Source organism: Lineus longissimus, chromosome 9 (assembly GCF_910592395.1).
Source record: "Lineus longissimus chromosome 9, tnLinLong1.2, whole genome shotgun sequence".
NCBI lineage: Eukaryota > Metazoa > Nemertea > Pilidiophora > Heteronemertea > Lineidae > Lineus > Lineus longissimus.
In genome coordinates, this window is record NC_088316.1 from 4,201,381 (window position 1) to 4,221,405 (window position 20,025).

The window sequence follows — 20,025 nt, forward strand, 5'->3', positions numbered from 1 at the left end:
ACAGGTCACAGTGATTGAAATTGTTCGCTACCCTTTAGACAAAGTGAGTACATGAACCAACCTTGTTCCCCTGCCTGTAGATATATCGGTACTCGACGTCGTTCCCAATAGTCCCGATCTTCTTCTGCAGCAGACGACTCTTCTCATCGTACTCGTACTTCTCCTGGAGTTCCCCGCGTTGCCACAACGTCACCAAGCCATGGCCGTTATACGTCATGTTGACCGCGCGGAAGTAATTCACCGGGAGGTAGTTGATTGGCTGGCCGGCTTTGTTGTAGACGATGTTGAGGATTTCGGCGATGGCTTTGTTGAAAACGGTTTCGGTGTTCGTCAAGCGGTTGAATGAAACAGTCAGAAGGTTCTCGCCGTTAAGCTAAAAGGAGACGATTACAAAGTTAGAACAAACGGAAGGTTTTTTATATATAATTGTGGTGAGACTTAAGGAGACTACTGAAAGAAAATTAAATTAGCTTTTCGATTGACATCTGCCAATTAACACAATTATTGAAATACATATAAGGTTTTTGTCAAATTTACAACCAATTAACACTATTATTTAATCGTGGAAATACATGTTAGGTTTGTTTCAAATTTACAAATCATTGAAATAGTCACTTTAAATGATAAAACTGTTCATTAGCAAATGAACTGCAAATGATTTATTATCACTGTGACTTTTTATGATGTGTTCAATGATAAGCTTTTGGTATCAGAATACCGTTATCTTTGTAAGAAACAGTTCTTACATGTAATTTTAAAGTTTCAAGTTTCAAATTCCCATACGAATTGAAATATCTATTTTCAGCCAAGATCCTAAGACAGGTCAGTCTCAGAGAGGGCGCTTATCTTCAGCATAGAAATAACTAGGTTAAGAGTTAAAGTGTCTTGCCCAAGGACACCGAGTTAAGATCTTACAGCCAAGAGATAATTTTGAATGATGAAAACATTCATGATGATATTGACACTAGACTCTAAAGCACAGCGTTCATTGGCGAGGGAGTCGCGCCATTCCAGATATACGCCAATATGGATGGAAACTCTCCCAGATGGATGATGCCCATATGGAAATTTCGTTTCTGCCATAGTAAAGATTTTCAAAACAGTTTAAATATCCATTGATTTATCTCTTTATATCATATTCCACTGACAGAGTTATTAATCCTTTGAACCTTATCACAATTCGGCAATGATAAGCTGTTGCACTACCCCTGGCATATAAACTGAGTTATAACTGTAAACGTCACTAGAGGGTCCTCTTTAGCCCTTTGCATAAGTTTTCTAATGATCCACTGCTGATTACAAACAAGCAAACAAATATCTTTTTTCGTCGCCTTGCTTGGAAATTTTTAAGTGAGATTATTGACAAATCATAACATCCATACGGGAACCATCCATTTTTGAGACATTCCATCCGTTTTGGCGCATATCTGAATGGGCACCATACAGGCGACTAAATACTTTATTTGAGTAGTCACTTTTTTATCACAAGCAATGCTGGTTTCCTCCTACTTGGATAGTCGTTTAATCTACAGGGTGGCACAGAATTATTTCCCTTTGGACAATAGAATTCTATTGTGTATCAATTGCTTGAGGGAAAATAATTCTGGGCCACCCTGTAGTTGCCCGTATGCCCTGTAGGGCCTTAAATCTAGTCGCCTGTATGCGCTGTTGGGTCTTTACTCAACTCTCACAATCACACTGATGCTGTTAGTCAAAGAAGCAAATGAACTCAAAAATTCAAACAGCATTCCGTATTTACAAAATAACTGAAGAAAAGAAATTTTGGATTACTAGTTTGCAAAAGAAGTTCGGCATTGGAAATGTTGTCTCGAGGCACAAGGAGGGGGGGGGGGGGGGGGGTGGAGGTAGTATCAGTCACAAACACACTGCAAGGTAATGATAAGTTCAGGACATGGGATTGAGAAGATTGAGGGGGGGGCAGTCGAAATCTAAAGGCTGAAGCAAAACTAAATCTGGTTATTAGGCAAACTGAAAATTGATAAATGCAGGGAAAATAGACAACCTTGTTTCTCAGCCGAAAGTCACAAAATATCATGGGATTGGCCTTCTTGATGGTCATATTCTTGAACAGGAACCCTGAATTTCATTTTTTTGCATTCTGATTAACTTCCTATGTATGACCAAGGAAACAAGGTTGTATCTGGTATTAATGGGGGGGGGGGGGGGGGAGATGCAATTAGTATTGTGCACTTTCGATAAATTTGGAAAATCTTCCTCTCACACCATAGATTTTATAATTTCTTCAGTATCAAACAAACAAGGTGTGAATTGTATTGGATTTATGATGAAATATTTTGATTTTTTTTTAACCAGTATTTTGGAACATACTTCAACTGATACAAGAATAAACAGCTAATAACAAGAACTGCTTTTAACTGATGTAATAATCAACACATAATAACATAAATTGAAAAGAATGTTGACTCCTTTATTTTTATTTAAAAATCTGAGTTAATATCAAGACATTATTAATAAAAGAGAATATTACTTCCAACAAACACTTAGCTCCATAGCATATTCAATAGCCATTTAAGCTTGACAAAAATGTGTCAACATCAAAGCCCCTTTAAAATACTGCCAACATTCCACACAGAACAGGACAGGACAAACATTTTTAGCACACAAAATGATATTTCCCAAGCATGATGTCATCTTCCCAAATATGAATTAGCGACATTGAAAAACAAGCGCAAATTTAGCAAAAATGTATTTTTGATGGATGACGCGCAGCACATCAAAATAATGAACAATCAAGATGAAATAAATTCAGTCGAAATATATAAAATTCCGTCAGAATTGTTAAAAGTTAGAACTGATTTCAAATTTCAAGCAAAAAAAAATTCAACTGAAAAAAGCTGAACGAAAATGAATGAAAAATAATGACAAGCTACTCAAATCTTTCTTATATTTCTAACTCCACTATAAGTAACATGCAGATTTTTATAAATCCTACACACTACACCCCCAGCAGAGCCTAATCAACATAAAATCTACATAACTAACTAAATTCGTACGAAGCAAACAAAAACATAAATTGACTTTCACACACACATAATATACAGGACATGGACATACAGGCAGATGATTATGATAATTTATGATAATTTATGAAAATTGGTCTGATTAATATCTTTTAATCTTATTTATAATTCAACATGTATATTTTGATGTTATATTCACGGGTTGTCACTCAGCTTAAGTTGCGATAACTGAATTTAGGCCCCAAGATTGATAAGAAATTCCACTTCTTCCCCCTAGGCCGCGTTTACATAGGATTCATGTTGTCACTCGTCACTCGTCACTCGTCACTCTTCACGGGTCACTTGTCACGGGCAGGTTTGTTAAATGACTCGAAAACATGACATGAAACGACCTGATGCTGAAGCATGACTTCGTGAATCATATGTAGCCCGCTCTTTGGAAATGACTTGATCCTTCTTCATGTCACGAATGACAGGTGAAAAGTGACATGCAACAAGTGAAATCATGAATTATATGTAAATCCATGTTTACATATGATTCACTCGGTCACTTGCCTTGGTTTGCATGTCACTTGTCATGGTTCATGGTTCATATGGTTCACATGTCACGTGTCATGAATGTGTTCATTAATTGACTTGGGCTTCACAACATGTCATGACATGACAAAGAGGTTAAAAGTGACAGTGTGAATCATATGTAACCCTGCTAATCATATGTAACCCTCTCTTGCCATCCTTGAATAAAACCTGATAGGGGACAACGTGTATTGTATGTAAACCAGCTTTAGTTGTTTCAAATGCAAAGAAGGAGCTTATAAATGTTGCCATTTTTTAAAACTTTTACTGATGTTTAAGGAAGTATGAGATAATAAATCAACAATCTTTTTTCTTAGGACAGCAAATATTTTGCAGAACATACATCCACCAATAGTGCAAGTCGCTAATAAAGTTTGCTAACAAATTGCTAACAGAATTGTATCTAGAGAAGTTTTAAGGAGACACATTTTCTTAATCTATGAAACTAATCATCATGGGAATGACCTCATGGAATAAATCGTGAGCCAAACGTGAGCCAAAGAGAAGCCAACTCACACAGCGTAAAGCTTGCCGCACACAAGCGATCAAAACAGCAACGATCATCGCAACGACTGGATTTGCGCAGCTCTGAAGTGTGGAAAACTGAGGCAACACTTTCAAACAAGGAAATTTTAGTCGGTGTGATGATTGCACCTGATTTGATTGCCTGTGTGCAGCGGGCTTAAGTGCAAAACACAAACAAGAAATTCAGAAACATGAACGAAAAAACAGAGCAAGCGCATTGCGTTCATTTGGAAGTTGTGGTTGTTGTTAGTGGGTTAGGTATAAAAGTAGAACTGCAGAGTTGGAAGTCGGCTCCGATGGGAATGTTTTGTTTCTCAGTCAAGTGCCTGTCATGCCTATGGTGTATACTACCTACCACGTCGTAACACTTAGCCATAGTCATGTGACAGATCATGTGACAGGGGCGGTTAGCAGGTTGCCGCGCATTTGGAGGGTGGATGGATCTGAGCGGGTCACCTAGAACTCCCTGCTTGATAGTGACTTGTAAAGAATGCATGATGAACTATTCATCAACAATCCATCGTGGATTGGACTATCAAAAACAAAGATTGTTTTTCAGTATCATCACAGAGTGCAGTATTGGCTCTCTTTTCTCCAACAAACTGAGTAAAATCGGTTACTCTCTCTTAGACAGACAGCCAGTTCTTATCTGGGGTGCGAAGTCTGCTGGCCCTTTTGAATTGTCATATTGGCCGTCTCTTTTTCTCTTTAACCATGTTAACTGACATAAGCCTTTCAAACGGACATAATCTATATCTTGACAATATTGGAATGTAATACATCAACACATAGGAATGCAATATGAAAATAGAGGAAAATGATCAAAAAATATCATTGAGCCTATTTTATAAGGTTCGGTATTTTTTTCAGGGGTGTAATTGTTGGCAAGTTAAATAACATACTGGCCACACAGCCAGAGACCTATAACTCGTTTGAGACAATTTGCTCAGGCATGGCATTGATGCCTCGGGGGTACGCTTGCTGTTGAGTAAGGTGTTAGATGTGCGCAGTGCAATGTAAGCGATGTTATTTTGTTTATGTATGACTTTGTAAGAAAGAGAGGTAAAACAAAAACAAACAGAACGAAAATGATGATGTTTCTAAATGTTGGTGGCTGGAGGGTAGTGACTTAAATGGACGATTGCCACACCCAGGTACAGGGAGGATGTATGTGTACTATTTATGAAAACTGGGCAGCAGGGAATAATATGTTCTAAAAACAACCTGCAAAATGAATGTTTTCATGTTTACAATCCCTTTAAATTTTGTATGCTGGAGTGATAAAACTATTGACCATCACCCTAATATGTAATATGACCTTGTATGACCTAGTCGAAGACATGGCCCTATTTGACCTCTGACCTAGATATTAGGTGCAATGATCACAGGTCAAGGCCAGGACCTTCAATACTTGACACCTGACCTACTTCCAATACCAGATGTTACGTGACCTTATCAAGGCCACGGTGTTTACTTGACCTCTGACCTAGATAAATTACCCAATGAAATATGTGACTATGGACAAAGTGTTACACATTTGCGTGTAGTGTAAGCTACATACCATGAGCACCTTCCCGTTGTAGCCTACTTCATGCATATCATGCTCGCCGGGGTTAGCGCCAACATTCCGAGACGATTGTCGTTTTACCCTCATCCACCGACCGATCTCTTTCACGCGTTTAACGCGCTTGTTTTCTTTCTCACGGCGGATGTAATACCGCCATTGTAACCTGTGGATGAGATTCTGCGGCAGGATGATCTTGCGTCGGATACTGATTGGGTACTCGGAGCTGAGTAGCGGATGTGGGCTCGTCTCGATGGTCACTGCCATCCGGGTGGGGTATTCTACAACCAAGGATCCGTCGGAGGTATAGGAAATCTTTGACCTTGCCTCTCCTGAAATTGAGAATTCTAAAATGAGCAATTGAACCTCATTTTTGAAAATCACGACAGAAAATGGTGAAGTCGCCATGCCTTGACTGAAGACATTTTGACTCAAGTTAGAGCTGAAAAAGATTTTAAAATTGAACGAGAACAAAGTAAAATGTTATTAAGAGTAAATTAATTGAAAAATTATTTGGTACAAATGTTTGAAATAAGCAGAGGTCACAAAAAGGGTTAACAGCATAATTATGATTTTACTCATCTCATAAATGCATGCAGGACACAACATGAGGGTTTTGGGAAAAATAATTCGGTTATTTCTTTAGATTTTGCATGCAAATTTGGGACAATAAAACAATGAAAAAATGTTAATGCTCCACATTATAAATGTAAAATTTTCAATTGATAAGGCCAGATCCAGTACCTTATTCTGATTAACTGTTGGACTAATAAGAGTGACCCAAAAAACAAGCTGAAGTCATTTGCTTCTTAGTATAAAGTGAACCAAGGAGGTTTTGAAAACTACAGTGGTTAGACCTAGGTTAGGACTAGGAATACTTGGTATGACGTAGACAGGTGGCACTATCTAGTAAGGCCTACATTGTAGTTACTATATCCAGACAAGGGAGGGCAGCCACTTTGAATCATTTACAGGCAGGAAACATGAAATAACCATGAAACTGAAATGACTTGGTAATTATCATAACAAATTTCAGTCTAAATATGTAAAGAAATATTCAGATCCAATTTCTTTTTGGTTATTTTCATGTTTCCATCTCCTAAAGGGAGTCTACAGACAGGAGCCAGGGAGGTCAGATTTAGCTTCACAAAGTTACCAATAGGGGTCTCTCCTATTTTAAAGTACATGTACATGTACATGTACATCAAAACTATTTACACATGTGCAAGGAATACATTAATCGCTGAATCAAATTCGACAAAGTCCTCTAACTGTGCATATTTGTCATCTGAAGACTACCAATTTGACCCCCTAGATCCTGCCTATAGTCCCTCTTTGATACATCGATGAATGATATAGCATCTTGTTATCAGGAATTGAAAATACTCCTACAAAAGCAGAACTGTCACATACCAGAAGATACCTAGGAATATTCATACATTAGTCAGTAAAGAACTTCTAGATTTTAGATTTGCTTATGCTAGCTCTCTAAAGAGATGGAATACAGATGCCAAGCTTTCTTGGTAGCGCGACTTCATTGGAACATCATAGAAAGGGATTTTAGTTGTTAAAGTGACAGTTCAGCTTTAATAGCATTTATTTTGATACAATTATGCTTAGATAACTAAAATCACCACCACCTTAAATAATCCCAACACAAACTGGATGTCATTCGTTTGACATGCAATTTCAATGCTGAGAAACCGAAATATTAAGCGAATTTGCGGGAATTTTAACATGGCATACTGCCCAAAGTTGTGAGAGAACGACTGAGTCAACTCACTTTTTGAGCACTGAAGCTACATACTATCAAAAATATATAAGCAAGTAGAAAAATGAACAATTCTGTTTCAAAAATCTGTCCATGTCTTTGGTGTATACCTCTGATGTTTTTTTTCGCTTGAGATGTGCCAGTAGTACATTTTTACAAATTTCTGCAATCTGAGATGTTCATTTTTCACCTGCCTTAAATATTTTTGATTCTAGCCGGTCCAGGGATTCAGGAGGGAGAGCAGGACGGGAGGAGGAAGGGGAAAATTGGTTGCTGACATGGGAAGAATCTTATCACAATCTGTCAGGGTTTACATAGGATTCATGTTGTCACTTGTCATGATTCACATATTATCACCTGTGACAAGTATGTATGTAAACCTGCTTAGGCTTGAAAACATGACATGACACAACTTCAGGGTGAAAAGTGACATTATGAATCGTGCGTAGCCCGTTCTTTGGAAATGATTTGATCGTTGTTCATGTCACACACAACATGTGAAAAGTGACACATAAGTGACATTGTGAGAGACTAATGAATGTTTCCGAAAATTGGATTTCTTAGAACATCATTTTTGACACCATCCTTAAATTTTTTTCTGCCCACAACAACCAACGGAAGCAGGGAGATAGATGTGAAAGGGCTGAATTTGTCGCAAAGGCCAAGAGATACTAGAAATATGTTTCTATATCATGTTTGCTACAGGTGAAAATCAGTCTGTGGGAGAGGTATGCTGATTCAAATTTGGATTGAAAGATTTGGACAAAATTCAATTTGGATGAATAGATTTGGACAAGATTCTATTTGGATGAATAGATTTGGACAAAATTCAGTTCGGATGAATAAATTTGAACAAAGTTCAATTTTGATGAAAAGAATTTGGACAAAATTCAATTTGAATGAATAAATTTGGACAAAATTCAATTTGGACGAAATTCAATTTGGATGGATAAATTTGGACAAAATTCAATTTGGATTGAAAGAATTTGGACAAAATTCAATTTGGATGAATAAATTTGGACAAAATTCAATTTGGATGAACAAATAGGACATAATTCAATTTGGAAGAACAAATAGGACAAAATTCAATTTGGATGAACAAATAGGACATAATTCAATTTGGATGAACAAATAGGACATAATTCAATTTGGGTGAATAAATTCAGACAAAATTCAGCCATTTCTTCTATGTTTGGAATGGGAAATAGAGAGGGGCTGAAACCTAGCAATAAGAATAAAGTAGAAGGTCGTCAAAAGCTTGGCAGCCAATCTGAGGAAGGCTAGTCCATATGCAGGTTGCCACCTTGTTTACCTGTGGTGGGGTCTACAAGAACCTCTGAAACTAAAGTTAAAAGATAACAGAAAAGTTAATGGTTGCTTCACATGCAGGGGGGGGACTTTTAGCTCAAAACAAAATATTCATGTGTAATAATTAACGGATATTTCTATGTGTGGATTAGCTGAAACTGAAATCATTGTTATACATATAGACACGCATTAATTATACTTGATAATTATGAGGAGATAAACTGAAATATGGGGTGTGGTAGGTTGGGGGGGGGGACACCTGTACGGCTCAAAATGTTTAAAACTACCAGTACCACCAATATAAGTCATAAAACATTTACATGTATGTTATATAATATCATTCTTACAGAATCAAGTCAAATGAAACTTCTCAAAAAATGTTTTTTTTACACTAATTTGAATAAGGAAATCATGGCATTGTCCAAAAGACAGCATTTGACTAAGCACAAATTGTCAAATTTTACCGGTTGAATTTTGAAAATGTCTTGTAAAATTTTTGAACAATATTTAAAAGATTTTGTTTAAAATTTTGAAAATGATGAAACAATTTCCAAATTTGTGGACATTTTCTACGTGATAATTGAAATCTATTCTAGACACAATCAAAGCCATTTAACATCTACCAGACAATAACCTGATGTAGTCCAGTCAATTTAGCGAAAATCCAACTTTGACTGGACTATAATGACCTTTCGCTTTGTTGGCAACCGTTGTCTAACTAGTGGTCTAATGAGTAAAGCACATACGCCTAACCTTTCAACTGCTGCAGACATGGAAAAGAAACACGACCACACTATACAACTACCATTTAGATTAAGAAGAAAAGACCTGGTAATATCAATGTTTACTATACCTGCTGACAATTGTGATAGAAGTTTTTTTGTATTCTTACACTTGTTATATTCAATAGTTACAGTAGTCTGGAGGTCTCTGATTTTCACTAACTCTAATTCGTGAAGTTAAGTGTTTGATTTACTTCATTGAGTAATGTGGGGTGCTTTACTTTAAAACCTGACGATCCTGAAAGCTACCCTTATTTGCCTGAGCAGATCAGCACCTCTAGTGGGAAAGTCATGATGTAGAGAAAGAAAATGGCTGACTTTCACGACATGCCTCCAGCTGCAAATGGTTCAACAGTTTGACGTCACGGCAGCAACATCTGAGGCTGACCCCCAAGTCTGCCATTTTATTCAGCCAAAACCTTGGGACCAAGGCAAATTATTATTATCTGTTTATTATGATCAGTACCAGGATTGACCCAGAAAAAACCTCACAAGATGTTAGCACCAAATTTCAGAAAATTTAATTTACTTCAATTTGCTACAAGAATTTCACAAATTTACATCTAACCTTTCAAAAAATTAGATTTAATCCAATTTTCACTGGAATTTCACGAGTTTACATATTTTTCAACAAAATACTAATTTTTTGGACGGAACCAGGTCTACTAACACATCACTTACTTTCACCACCGTCTACAGCAGAAAAAGATTAACATATCCACAATGTGTGCACGACCACTAGCGACTACGGTGAAATGAAAATAGCCTAGTATTTGAACAAAACGCGCTACTGTGGGTTCCCCGGGTGGTAGATGGGAATTGGTTTGATATGCATCTGCTTACTCCATATGTGACAGCTTGTTGTGGCAAAGAGTAAACTTGATCTGTTAACAATACTCCTTTGAGCTTGATGTGACACTGAGTACTCGGTTGAACTTGATCTGTTAACAATACTCTTTTGAGCTTGATGTGACACTGAGTACTCAGTTAAACTTGATCTGTTTGCAATACTCCTTTGAGCTTGATGTGACACGGAGTATTCAGTTTAACTTGATCTGTTAACAATACTCCTTTGAGCTTGATGTGACACTGAGTACTCGGTTAAACATGATCTGTTTACAAAATACTCCTTTGAGCTTGATGCAACACTGAGTATTCAGTTAAACTTGATCTGTTTGCAATACTCCTTTGAGCTTGATGTGACAATGAGTACTCGGTTAAACTTGATCTGTATACAATACTCCTTTGAGCTTGATGTGACAGTGAGCATTCAGTTAAACTTGATCTGTTTGCAATACTTATTTGAAGACATTGAATCAACACCACGATTGGCAGAAGATTGAACAAAATCTCCAGATTTTGCATCCGGTTACACATGCGCATTTAAAGTAACCAAGGTAAATACAGAGATTTTTTTTCTGGTATTGTAGGAAGGATAGTACATTTGTACATTTTTTATACAATATTAAAGCTTACACGCAAGTAACCTGTTTTGACATGCTTTGAGAAATAAATGCAAGAGTAGTTTTTGAATGAATATCCAAGCCACAGCCACAATGAATTGTGGCAAATATAGTTCAATAAGAGGACAGATATATGGTATTTGATGCATCAAACATGTCAATTGATTTAGAAGTTGGTCCAGACAGTAAGCGAAGAGAGGACAGTCTGAAGGATAAAACGCAGTCATACTTATCCAAGTTCAAAGTGGATAGATTAAGCTTTTTGGGGACAAAGATTTAAAACATTTTATTCAAACCAGATTTTCAACCTTAACTTCAACATAAACCCAACAGGATCGTACTTTTGTGTATTGAATAAGGAAATATACGGACGTACATTATAGATATTTCCTACAGACAAATTCAAAATCAATGCTGCTCATGATGATGTTTCATTTGAGTGTGGCTATTCGAGAGACATTATCAGTGCCAATGAGAGGGGAATTAACAAATAGTACTTAAACAGCAATGCGTCCTGAGCGGCGCTTTATAAATAATAGACATTATCATTATTATTATTATTATTATTATTATATGCTGACTTTCAGAACAGGAAAACATGCCCCAGGTTTTGTCCCAACTAATTCAACAGGGTGAAATATATTGTTTATTCAAAGGGGGCATTTTAAGCGAAGTTCGATGAATCCACGAAAATATTTATTAACGAATAAACATTAGTTAAATAAGTTAAAGTCGACTGGGCTCTTGCCTGAGCCGCGAATGGCTCATTCAGCTGGAGCTTATCCCGGATTTCGTAGCAATAAGTGACTAGGAGTATAAACTCCCCCTGGATAGGATGGTGGCCCATCGCAGGTTAACTTCCCAGGCAAGCCTGGTACCCATTAGTGGAAAAATAAACATAAACCTGGCTTAAATGTTCAAGGTTAGAACCCCAGGGACCCCAATCTAAGGTGCGTAAAGACACTTGCCATGCAGTATTGAAAGCAGATTGCCATTGGTTGCCAAAGTCACATCAGGCTTGCCATCGGTGCTTATATGTGCAACAGCACCTGCGGAGTCGACGTCCGTCAAAATCTTCATCACTTCGCCGGTCGGTTGGATCACGCGGGAGAGCCGTCCGTTGAAGTCGTACTCGTAGAAGTAGGTGTGGCCGGTACTCGTGTGTTTCGTCTCCAGTAATCCGATCGTGTGGAGGTAAGAAAACGAAGTCGTGAAGTTGTCCGGCGAGATGAATTTCACCAATCGGGCCAAGTTGTCGAGTTCGAGTTTACAGACCTGTCCGTTTGGCGATTTGATCGCTTTGGCGAATGTCGTGTAGTCGCGGATGATTTGGACCTTGTTCCCGCCGCTGCTTTGGACGGCGGTCAGTTTCCCGTAGTACGAGTTGACGCTGTAGGAATAGTTGTACATGAATTCGTCGGTGATGATATTTTTCGTCTGGATGTGTTGTCCGTACCGATTGAAGATGTATAATTCCTGCATCTCGGGTGACAAAACCTCGTACATTTTCTGCGGAGTCTGTTTCGGGAGGATCGACATCACGGAGTGAACGCGGAGATTCCCCATGTCTGATATGTGCAAAACGCCATCTGGTGTCACCGTTATAGATGTTGGGTTACTCAACAGCGCCTGTGATGCCAAAATCTCCTTCGCGTCGAAACAACGGCAGCTTGCTTTCTTGCAATCGCACTTTGACTTGGCTCCGACGTGATGATAGATACGCCCATCAGTCGTGACGACTCGGACCCGGTTTATAAACTGTTGATCACTTTCCACGATATAGAGGTCGCCGTTAGGAGCGAATGCGATATGTTGAGGACTGTGCAAGACGACGTCGGTAGCAAACAAAGACGATTCCTCATCATCTTCTAAGTATGCCAGGCGTGATTGGTTGTTCCGTGGCGGGCAATGGACGGCCCGTCCTGCGATGATGATGACCTTCTTGTCGTGTGTCAGCTTCAGGACCATGTCGTTGTCTAGGACGTGGACTGTATCATCAAGGGGGTTTACGGCCAAAGCGGTGGGCCATCGAAGAGTCATCTGAAGAGAGAGGGGAAATTTGTGTAACCTTCAGCTGACAATATTTCTTGTTTGAAACTCGATACGTTTTATGCCTTGCATTCATTTCACATCTAGCAAACACTGACACTGACACTGACACTTGGCCTGTGATCATTGGCAAATTTTTGTATTCAGATTTCACAAAAGGCAGACAACATTGAAATCAACAACCAGTCCGTCTCAACCTGCCAAGCTCAGAGCAACATGTGCCTACATGTAGTTTTGCTGTGAGGGGTCACAAATTTTCCCATGGGCAAAAAGGGCACCGAGAGAAAAAAAAGACACTAACCTTCTCAAAAGTGACAGCTTTATGACAAGGCATTGGTTTCCACTCTCCGGGCTGTTCCTGGTTCCCGATGATTGTCTCGATCGTCCCGACCCTGTCCACTGTCCGGATGTTGGCACCGTCAGCAAAGTAGGCAATCCCGTCCTTGTTTATAGCAATACCTGACAAAGAATAAAAAATATGGGTCATGTCATTTGGCTGCTTTAACACTTTGGGCGTTCGACCAAAAATGCCCCTGAAAAATACCTGAAAATGAGGTGTTTCGGGGTGAAACAACGGGTACTGAAAGTGTTAAGGGCATGCAAAAACATGCCCTTAGAGGGAAGGGTAAAGTAGGAAGGAGGGATCAAGTTGGAGAATATCTCTTTGCCCTGCATCCAGTCACAGTTAAGTAATCTACCAAGTTCTATGTGTTGTAATAAAACTTTCTTAAGAATTCTAAAGGGAATGAGACGACATGGGAGGTCGCAGGGAAACACAATTTCAAGGGGTCGCGAATCATCCAATGGGACAAATACGTAAATAGTCTGGAGACGAATTCTTCTGGAATCAACGATCTTACCTTTTGGGTACATGAGCCTGGCCGCAGATGCGGGACCTCCATCCCCACACTTCTCCTTCTCCCCAGGTAAGCACTGCTCCCCATTGCCAGCAATGACCTCAAAGTTTCCGTCCAGAGCACGTACGCGACCCATCGTTTTCACTTGAATGATCCGCCGGCTCTCGTAGTCAGAGATGTAGAGTTTACCGTCGAGGGGGCTGACCGTCATGAAGTATTTATATGGCACTTGGGTAGTTCTGTAAAATTGATGATAAGGGGTTTAATATTATCATTAACAGTAGACCCTCTCTAAAAGGATGTCCCCGGACTGGAAAAAGCTCTTCTCAATTGTGAGGTGTCCCGAGTCCAAATTACAAAGGTCCAAGTCAATGGAAATGACCTTAATAGAGAGGTATCTGCTGAGGGAGGTTTCACTGTATATTGAGGTTTGTTTTTCTACCATAAATTCTTTCAATCTTGAGAAAACAGAGGAAATGTGGACCTGGCTGTAGGCATTAAAGGGTACATGGCTAAGAATTGCCAAGTGCAGCACACAGAAATGGTCCCAAACCTTTAAGAATGTAAATCTATTGACATGAACATTCATGACCATTCATTGGAAAGCTCAAGACAAGAACTTTCAGATTGTGCCATGCTTATATCGACTGAGACAATATTTTTCACCATTTTAGCAATTTTCTGAAAACTTTTAAAAATACTCCAAGGAACTTACTTCATTTCCAAGATGCTCATCACATGTTGTCTACTCGACGCAAGCTTCCGGATAAAGTTGTAATCGCCAACATAGAGACTCCCGTCCAGACCACTAGCCAGCGCCACCGGTGCCAGAAGACGATTGTCCTGCGATGGACCTTCGCACCCCTTGCAATCGAGTTTTCGCCGCCTGCCGTTGCCGAGGACCGTGATGATCTTTTTGGGTTTCTCCTTCAGGTAGATGTTGGTGCCATCTCCCTTGTGAAGGATACCTAAAAAAAGAACACCAAGATTTGAGAGAAGTTCAGAGGCCTCTTCTTCAAAGCACATGATCGCTTGCAGGCTTTAGGCCACGCCAATTATCATATCTGTATAGTGGGCCGTCTTACACTGATTTTGTCATACTTTGCCAATGATCACAGGCCATAAATTGGAGAAATCTTAATTTTCTAGTTATTTTCCAACTATCTGCCTAAATGCCACATCTAATGCAAAACATTTTTAAAAAAAAAATTCTTCAATGATGCCGCTAGTTGAAAGGTCATAACGGATGGCGCATAACCGATGGTTACCACATTGTTTTTTACGCTCGTCAAGTGCGGGTGACCCAGAATATATCCTGTGAACTACGTTTTCCTTCTTGTCGTAATTTAGCTTGTCGGTTGCGCTTAGCTTCACACGTACCTTCTTGAAAGTTGTACGTGTGGTGAATGTCAAGATTCCAGCCTCCGATGTCAGATGAGGGCATATCGTATCCACTCATGGTCGCAGTCTGCGTCTCCCAGAAGATGTGCATGCAGTTGTCGTACTTGTAGCCAACAGACACTGAAATCGACATACAGTACAAGTCAAATGCTACATTCTGATGATCCGATTAGGGCAGTTTACAAGCACAGCTAAAAAACACTTTCTGATTCGACTGTTTCCATTTTCACTGTGGTCTAATGAGGTTGCACATGAATGAGAATAGGAACATCCCAGCTGCTTTGTAACAGAAGTGCTTCACTGTGCAAATTAATTCAAATTGAATTAAATTGGTTAAATTAAATGCAGTTACATTTTAGTCTACAAGAGACTCGATAGTAAGCCTGTTTGGGTCAGCTAACAGAAATGGTTTGAACTAAACCCAATGGAACCAGCTTTCAGACTAGACCCGATGGGACCAGCTTTAATAATAGATTTTTGAATCTTGACTATTTTCAATTAGTTTACACAAGGAAAATTTAGACCACACATGGATTCGATCGGATCTCATTGGGTTTTTTTCTTGTCGTGTAAATGACCATTATGTCATTTGCGCATGGTTAACCTCAAATTTCACAATATTGGCAGATTTGCAAAAGATTCATCAAAAGAATTTCTCCTTACCTCTGGCACTGACAATTCCATAAACCTTCTGGTTGTAAGCGTTCAGTCTCTCCCAGGCAAACTTATACTTCAGACCCATATCAGCCTCGAAAGTCTTTTCGAACGTCAGGCCCTGGACCGCAATCCTGAGGTAAACGATGGCAAGAGTGTCGGGGATCTTATTGGGTGTGAGCTGGATCATGATGGTCGACATGTAGCCGGCGGTCTCGGAGCTGTGGTAGACAAGGTGAAGGTCCGTCCCAGGGATTGGGAGGCTCTCTTGTAATACCTAAAACAAACAAAAAGTTAAAGTAGAACTCAGATGAGCTGCTCATTCATCGCTACACATCCTGAGCATTTCTGACCAGAAACCATTAACCTTTGAGTTTGAACAAGGGACCACTTGACTGCTAGCCGAGAGTCATAGCCACTAATCCATAGCAGCTTTTAATCAGTAGACCAGGGATGACCAATCAATGATGACCAAGCTAAATTCAAAAGTTTTTTAATACAGTCCTTCATTAAGATTTGGACTACTCCAAACTACTACAAATTCTGAATGATAGAAGAAGTTAAAATTAATTTCAAAATCTCAAAATATTCCTACATACCTGAGACTCCGGAATAATAGCGCTTTTCGACGAACAAGATCCCAGCTGGGTGTGCTCCCAAGTCGAGAGGACCAACGGTCGCATCGAGTAGTGGTCGTGGTTGGTGTCTGGGCAAGGCTCAGGTGCGGTGATTGCCTCGTCTCCGAGCGTCATGATGACGGGGTCCATCGTGATGAGTTTGTTCCACGGGACGGTAACCGTTGCAGCCTTTGTCTTGAAGGGCTGGCGCAGGAATTGGAGGGTGACGGAACCGCCGCCATTGACCAAGATGTCGAAGCTGAAACAAGAACAGAGGAAGAGTCAAACAGAATTCATTATGTGTGGGTATTTTAAGGAAGGCAGCTTGATTTTAGTGTCTCAAACTTTGAAGTCTTATAAGGAACATTTGCCTACAGTCCTGATCACAACTGACATGCCTAAATTTACATTATGTTATGCGCAATTACATGTCAATTGTGACTATGACTGTAGACGATGCCCTTTTTCTTTTAGCTTTGTGGACGGAAGTTTAAGGAGAAAAACCATTGCATTTTCAAGTATGAAAACAATCATTTTTTCACACTGTAATAGAAATCATTTGCTTATAAGACAGTGGTAATAAGGTGAAAAATGGCAAGTGAAATCTTTACCAAGGGGTTAATCCTACATGATATCAACAGTACTCATCAGACTGAGAAGCCTCATGATATCAATTTCAGATAATTCGAAACAGAAAAAGAGAAAATTTCATAAAAACTTTCTAAGCAGTTTTTACTTACAGTCCTTGTTCTCGGGTGAGAGTGAATCCATAAAGAGGCTGTGATGTCACACTGACGCGCACACCAATCAGAGGGCTTCCATCCTTTGCCATAGCTTTGCCTCGAATCACAGAAACTTGACTGTAAATGAAGATTGAAAATGGTTTAGAAATTACTTTTATATTACAGTTTCAAAGTGTTACCAATCAAGTTTCAGTTATTTAGTCTACAGTTGGAGTCTCGAGGCTAGAGCTAGAAGCACATTTTATATCCCCACCCCCATCTCCGTATTGTAATAGTAGTGACTTTATCTTGTCCTGCACAATATCTTGTATCTGCAAACCAAAGCAACTGCACTGCTTTTCCAAGTCGGCTGTGCATCTAGCTTCTTTGGGCTGCCACAATTGCACAGCGGAAACATCAGCGCATGTCACCTCTGAGGTCCCGGGTTTGATTCTCGGTCGGTCCCGGTACACTCATGTGATAGACAGGGTGACTTTTTTCAACAGCATAGGTTTCCCCCCAAGTCTTCTGTGTCCTACTACTTTCATTACAATCACCCAATATTGTTTATAGAGTAAACAATCACAGGCTCTCAACTCAATAACTCAGCTCTCAACTCAATTGCTTAGCTCGCAACTCAATAGTTGTAGCTTCATCCCAATAACAGAGGTAGCTCTCAACTCAATTGCCTAGCTCGCAACTCAATAATTTTAGCTTTTTCCCAACAACAGAGGTAGGTCAAACTCTATCTTCTTCAACTCAGAATGGCCTCAATGCCATTTTCACAGGCTTAAGGACCAATCCTTTGTCCCAAAAGGTGCAAAGGGAATTGCAAGGGGAAACATGATGAGGACATTGTGTGCTATGAGACATTCAAACCCAACCTGTGCAACATTATCCAAAACCTGTTAACCATGCCAAACCAAAACCCGGTCCTTTCGTGAGGGATGAATATCCACACGAAAGTAGGTGTGAAGACAATGCCAGTGATATTTCAGGGAAAATCAGTCTCAGTCCTTTAGTAATTGGTGAGCTGTGTATTGAAGTGAGGTAACATAATAATATAACTCTGTGATGGTGAAATGACTTGGTTAATTTTGACCCGATACCCCGTCATGCAATCTTTACGCGACATACCACGACATAATTGAGGTCTTGAATTGTCCTGTGAATACAAGACGATTATGCTCAGACATTGGAATAGATGTCGAAAAGTGTCATCATGAATATGACAATAGGGTCTACAGTAATGGTCAGAAATGTCAAACCTTGCCGCACGAAACGCTGCATTGCCTGTTGTGTGCTAAAGACGCACTTCTGTCTCACAATCCATATGCCAGGATCCCTGCTGCCATATTGCTAGAGACAGTTCCTTGAATTCAGTGTTGCAGGAAGCATGGAATGTTACCTCTGACCAATACATCATGATCAATGGAACGAATAGGAATTGGCAGTGGGTTGGAACCACCCCAGATCTCACTTTTCAATCAGTAAAATGTCCAATCAAATCTAACCGGACTGGTTTCTCTCAATTTCCATATCAAACTTGACAAAATCACAAAATCACGACCCCACAATTGGCCAGATTAAACCGAAGCTCACAAATTAAACTGAAACTGAAACTAAATGTAAAGACACGTGATCTAAAAGTAGAAATTAATAAAATTATATAATTAATATAATCATATAACTCTACCTCTCGTTGAACGAAGATCGCGTGGCATAACTCTGAACGCTGTCATCTTCAATCAAGAACTTCATCTTATCGAAGAATGATGCAGTGTTGCTCGGAGGCTGTTTCCTTAGGAGGATCTCCATGGGGTCGGGTGACGTGACGCAGTATGGCGAGTCCTTGCAGGCAAAACTCACGCAGCAGTCCGGGTCGATGCAGTCAGTCAAACCATCTGGAGAAGAAAATATTATTTTGATCGACGTCTGCTCCTCCTGTGTACAGTAGAACCTTTCTTAATAGCGGACACCTCTCTACTGAGGACATACTCTTTATAAGGACACAGGTATTCATCACCTCTGTTTTAAGGACACACTCCCTCCACTACAGACAGGTGTACGTGCTGCTGCACCTGAAGTGGTTGTGTGTACCACTGGGGTTTCTATAGCAAGCAATATTCTGGGACACCCTGTACTATATACACCTACCATCGTCATTGTCTGCACTATCGTCGCACGTGGTCTCCATCGCGACATCGCAAGCGGCGCTCTTCCATCCGCTCTGGCAACTGCATCGCCAGCCATCTTGGAATTGTTGACATGTACCGTGATTGTTGCATGCATTAGGACACCCATCTAGATAGAGATAGAGAAAAGAATTAAAACGTCGAAGAAAGACTCAGAATCAAAACTTATTGCAACTAAAATCTCATCTTGTAACTCGTCCTTGCTAACATTTTTTCCCTATTACTCTTCCTTAGTATCATTTCGTCTTGAACCCTAATTACACCTAAATCTGATGGGAACATGTTCACCACATTTCTTTCCCACAAAAACATTGCAAAGAACTAGAAATATTACAGTAGCATAGCGGTCATTTTGGCCACAATCTTGACCTTGCCAATGTCCTTGACAAATGACAAAGCAGACCAAGTGGCTCAGTGACATTGGGATTCTATGTTTAAAATGACGTCTTTTTTCCTGTGAATGACGTCTTTTTTCCTGTGAATGACAACTTTTTTGTGAATGACATCTTTTTTTCTGATATGACGTCATCTTTACTGCC

At 39.7% G+C, this 20,025-nt stretch overlaps 1 protein-coding gene across 2 annotated transcripts in view; it reads right to left on the reverse strand.

The window, feature by feature from the left end:
* Nucleotides 1-20,025, reverse strand: part of LOC135493661 (teneurin-m-like) — a 207,495-nt gene that overhangs the window by 15,926 nt on the left and 171,544 nt on the right. For both annotated transcript variants that reach the window (XM_064781151.1, XM_064781150.1), the window contains exons 16-27: nucleotides 19,449-19,595; nucleotides 18,988-19,195; nucleotides 17,310-17,429; nucleotides 16,552-16,828; nucleotides 15,962-16,229; nucleotides 15,278-15,418; nucleotides 14,613-14,865; nucleotides 13,901-14,136; nucleotides 13,342-13,499; nucleotides 11,960-13,031; nucleotides 5,665-5,999; nucleotides 62-373 (exon numbers count right to left, since the gene is read on the reverse strand). In XM_064781151.1, coding sequence (XP_064637221.1) covers nucleotides 62-373; nucleotides 5,665-5,999; nucleotides 11,960-13,031; nucleotides 13,342-13,499; nucleotides 13,901-14,136; nucleotides 14,613-14,865; nucleotides 15,278-15,418; nucleotides 15,962-16,229; nucleotides 16,552-16,828; nucleotides 17,310-17,429; nucleotides 18,988-19,195; nucleotides 19,449-19,595 — 3,527 coding nt within the window. The remainder of the gene's footprint in view (nucleotides 1-61; nucleotides 374-5,664; nucleotides 6,000-11,959; nucleotides 13,032-13,341; nucleotides 13,500-13,900; nucleotides 14,137-14,612; nucleotides 14,866-15,277; nucleotides 15,419-15,961; nucleotides 16,230-16,551; nucleotides 16,829-17,309; nucleotides 17,430-18,987; nucleotides 19,196-19,448; nucleotides 19,596-20,025) is intronic.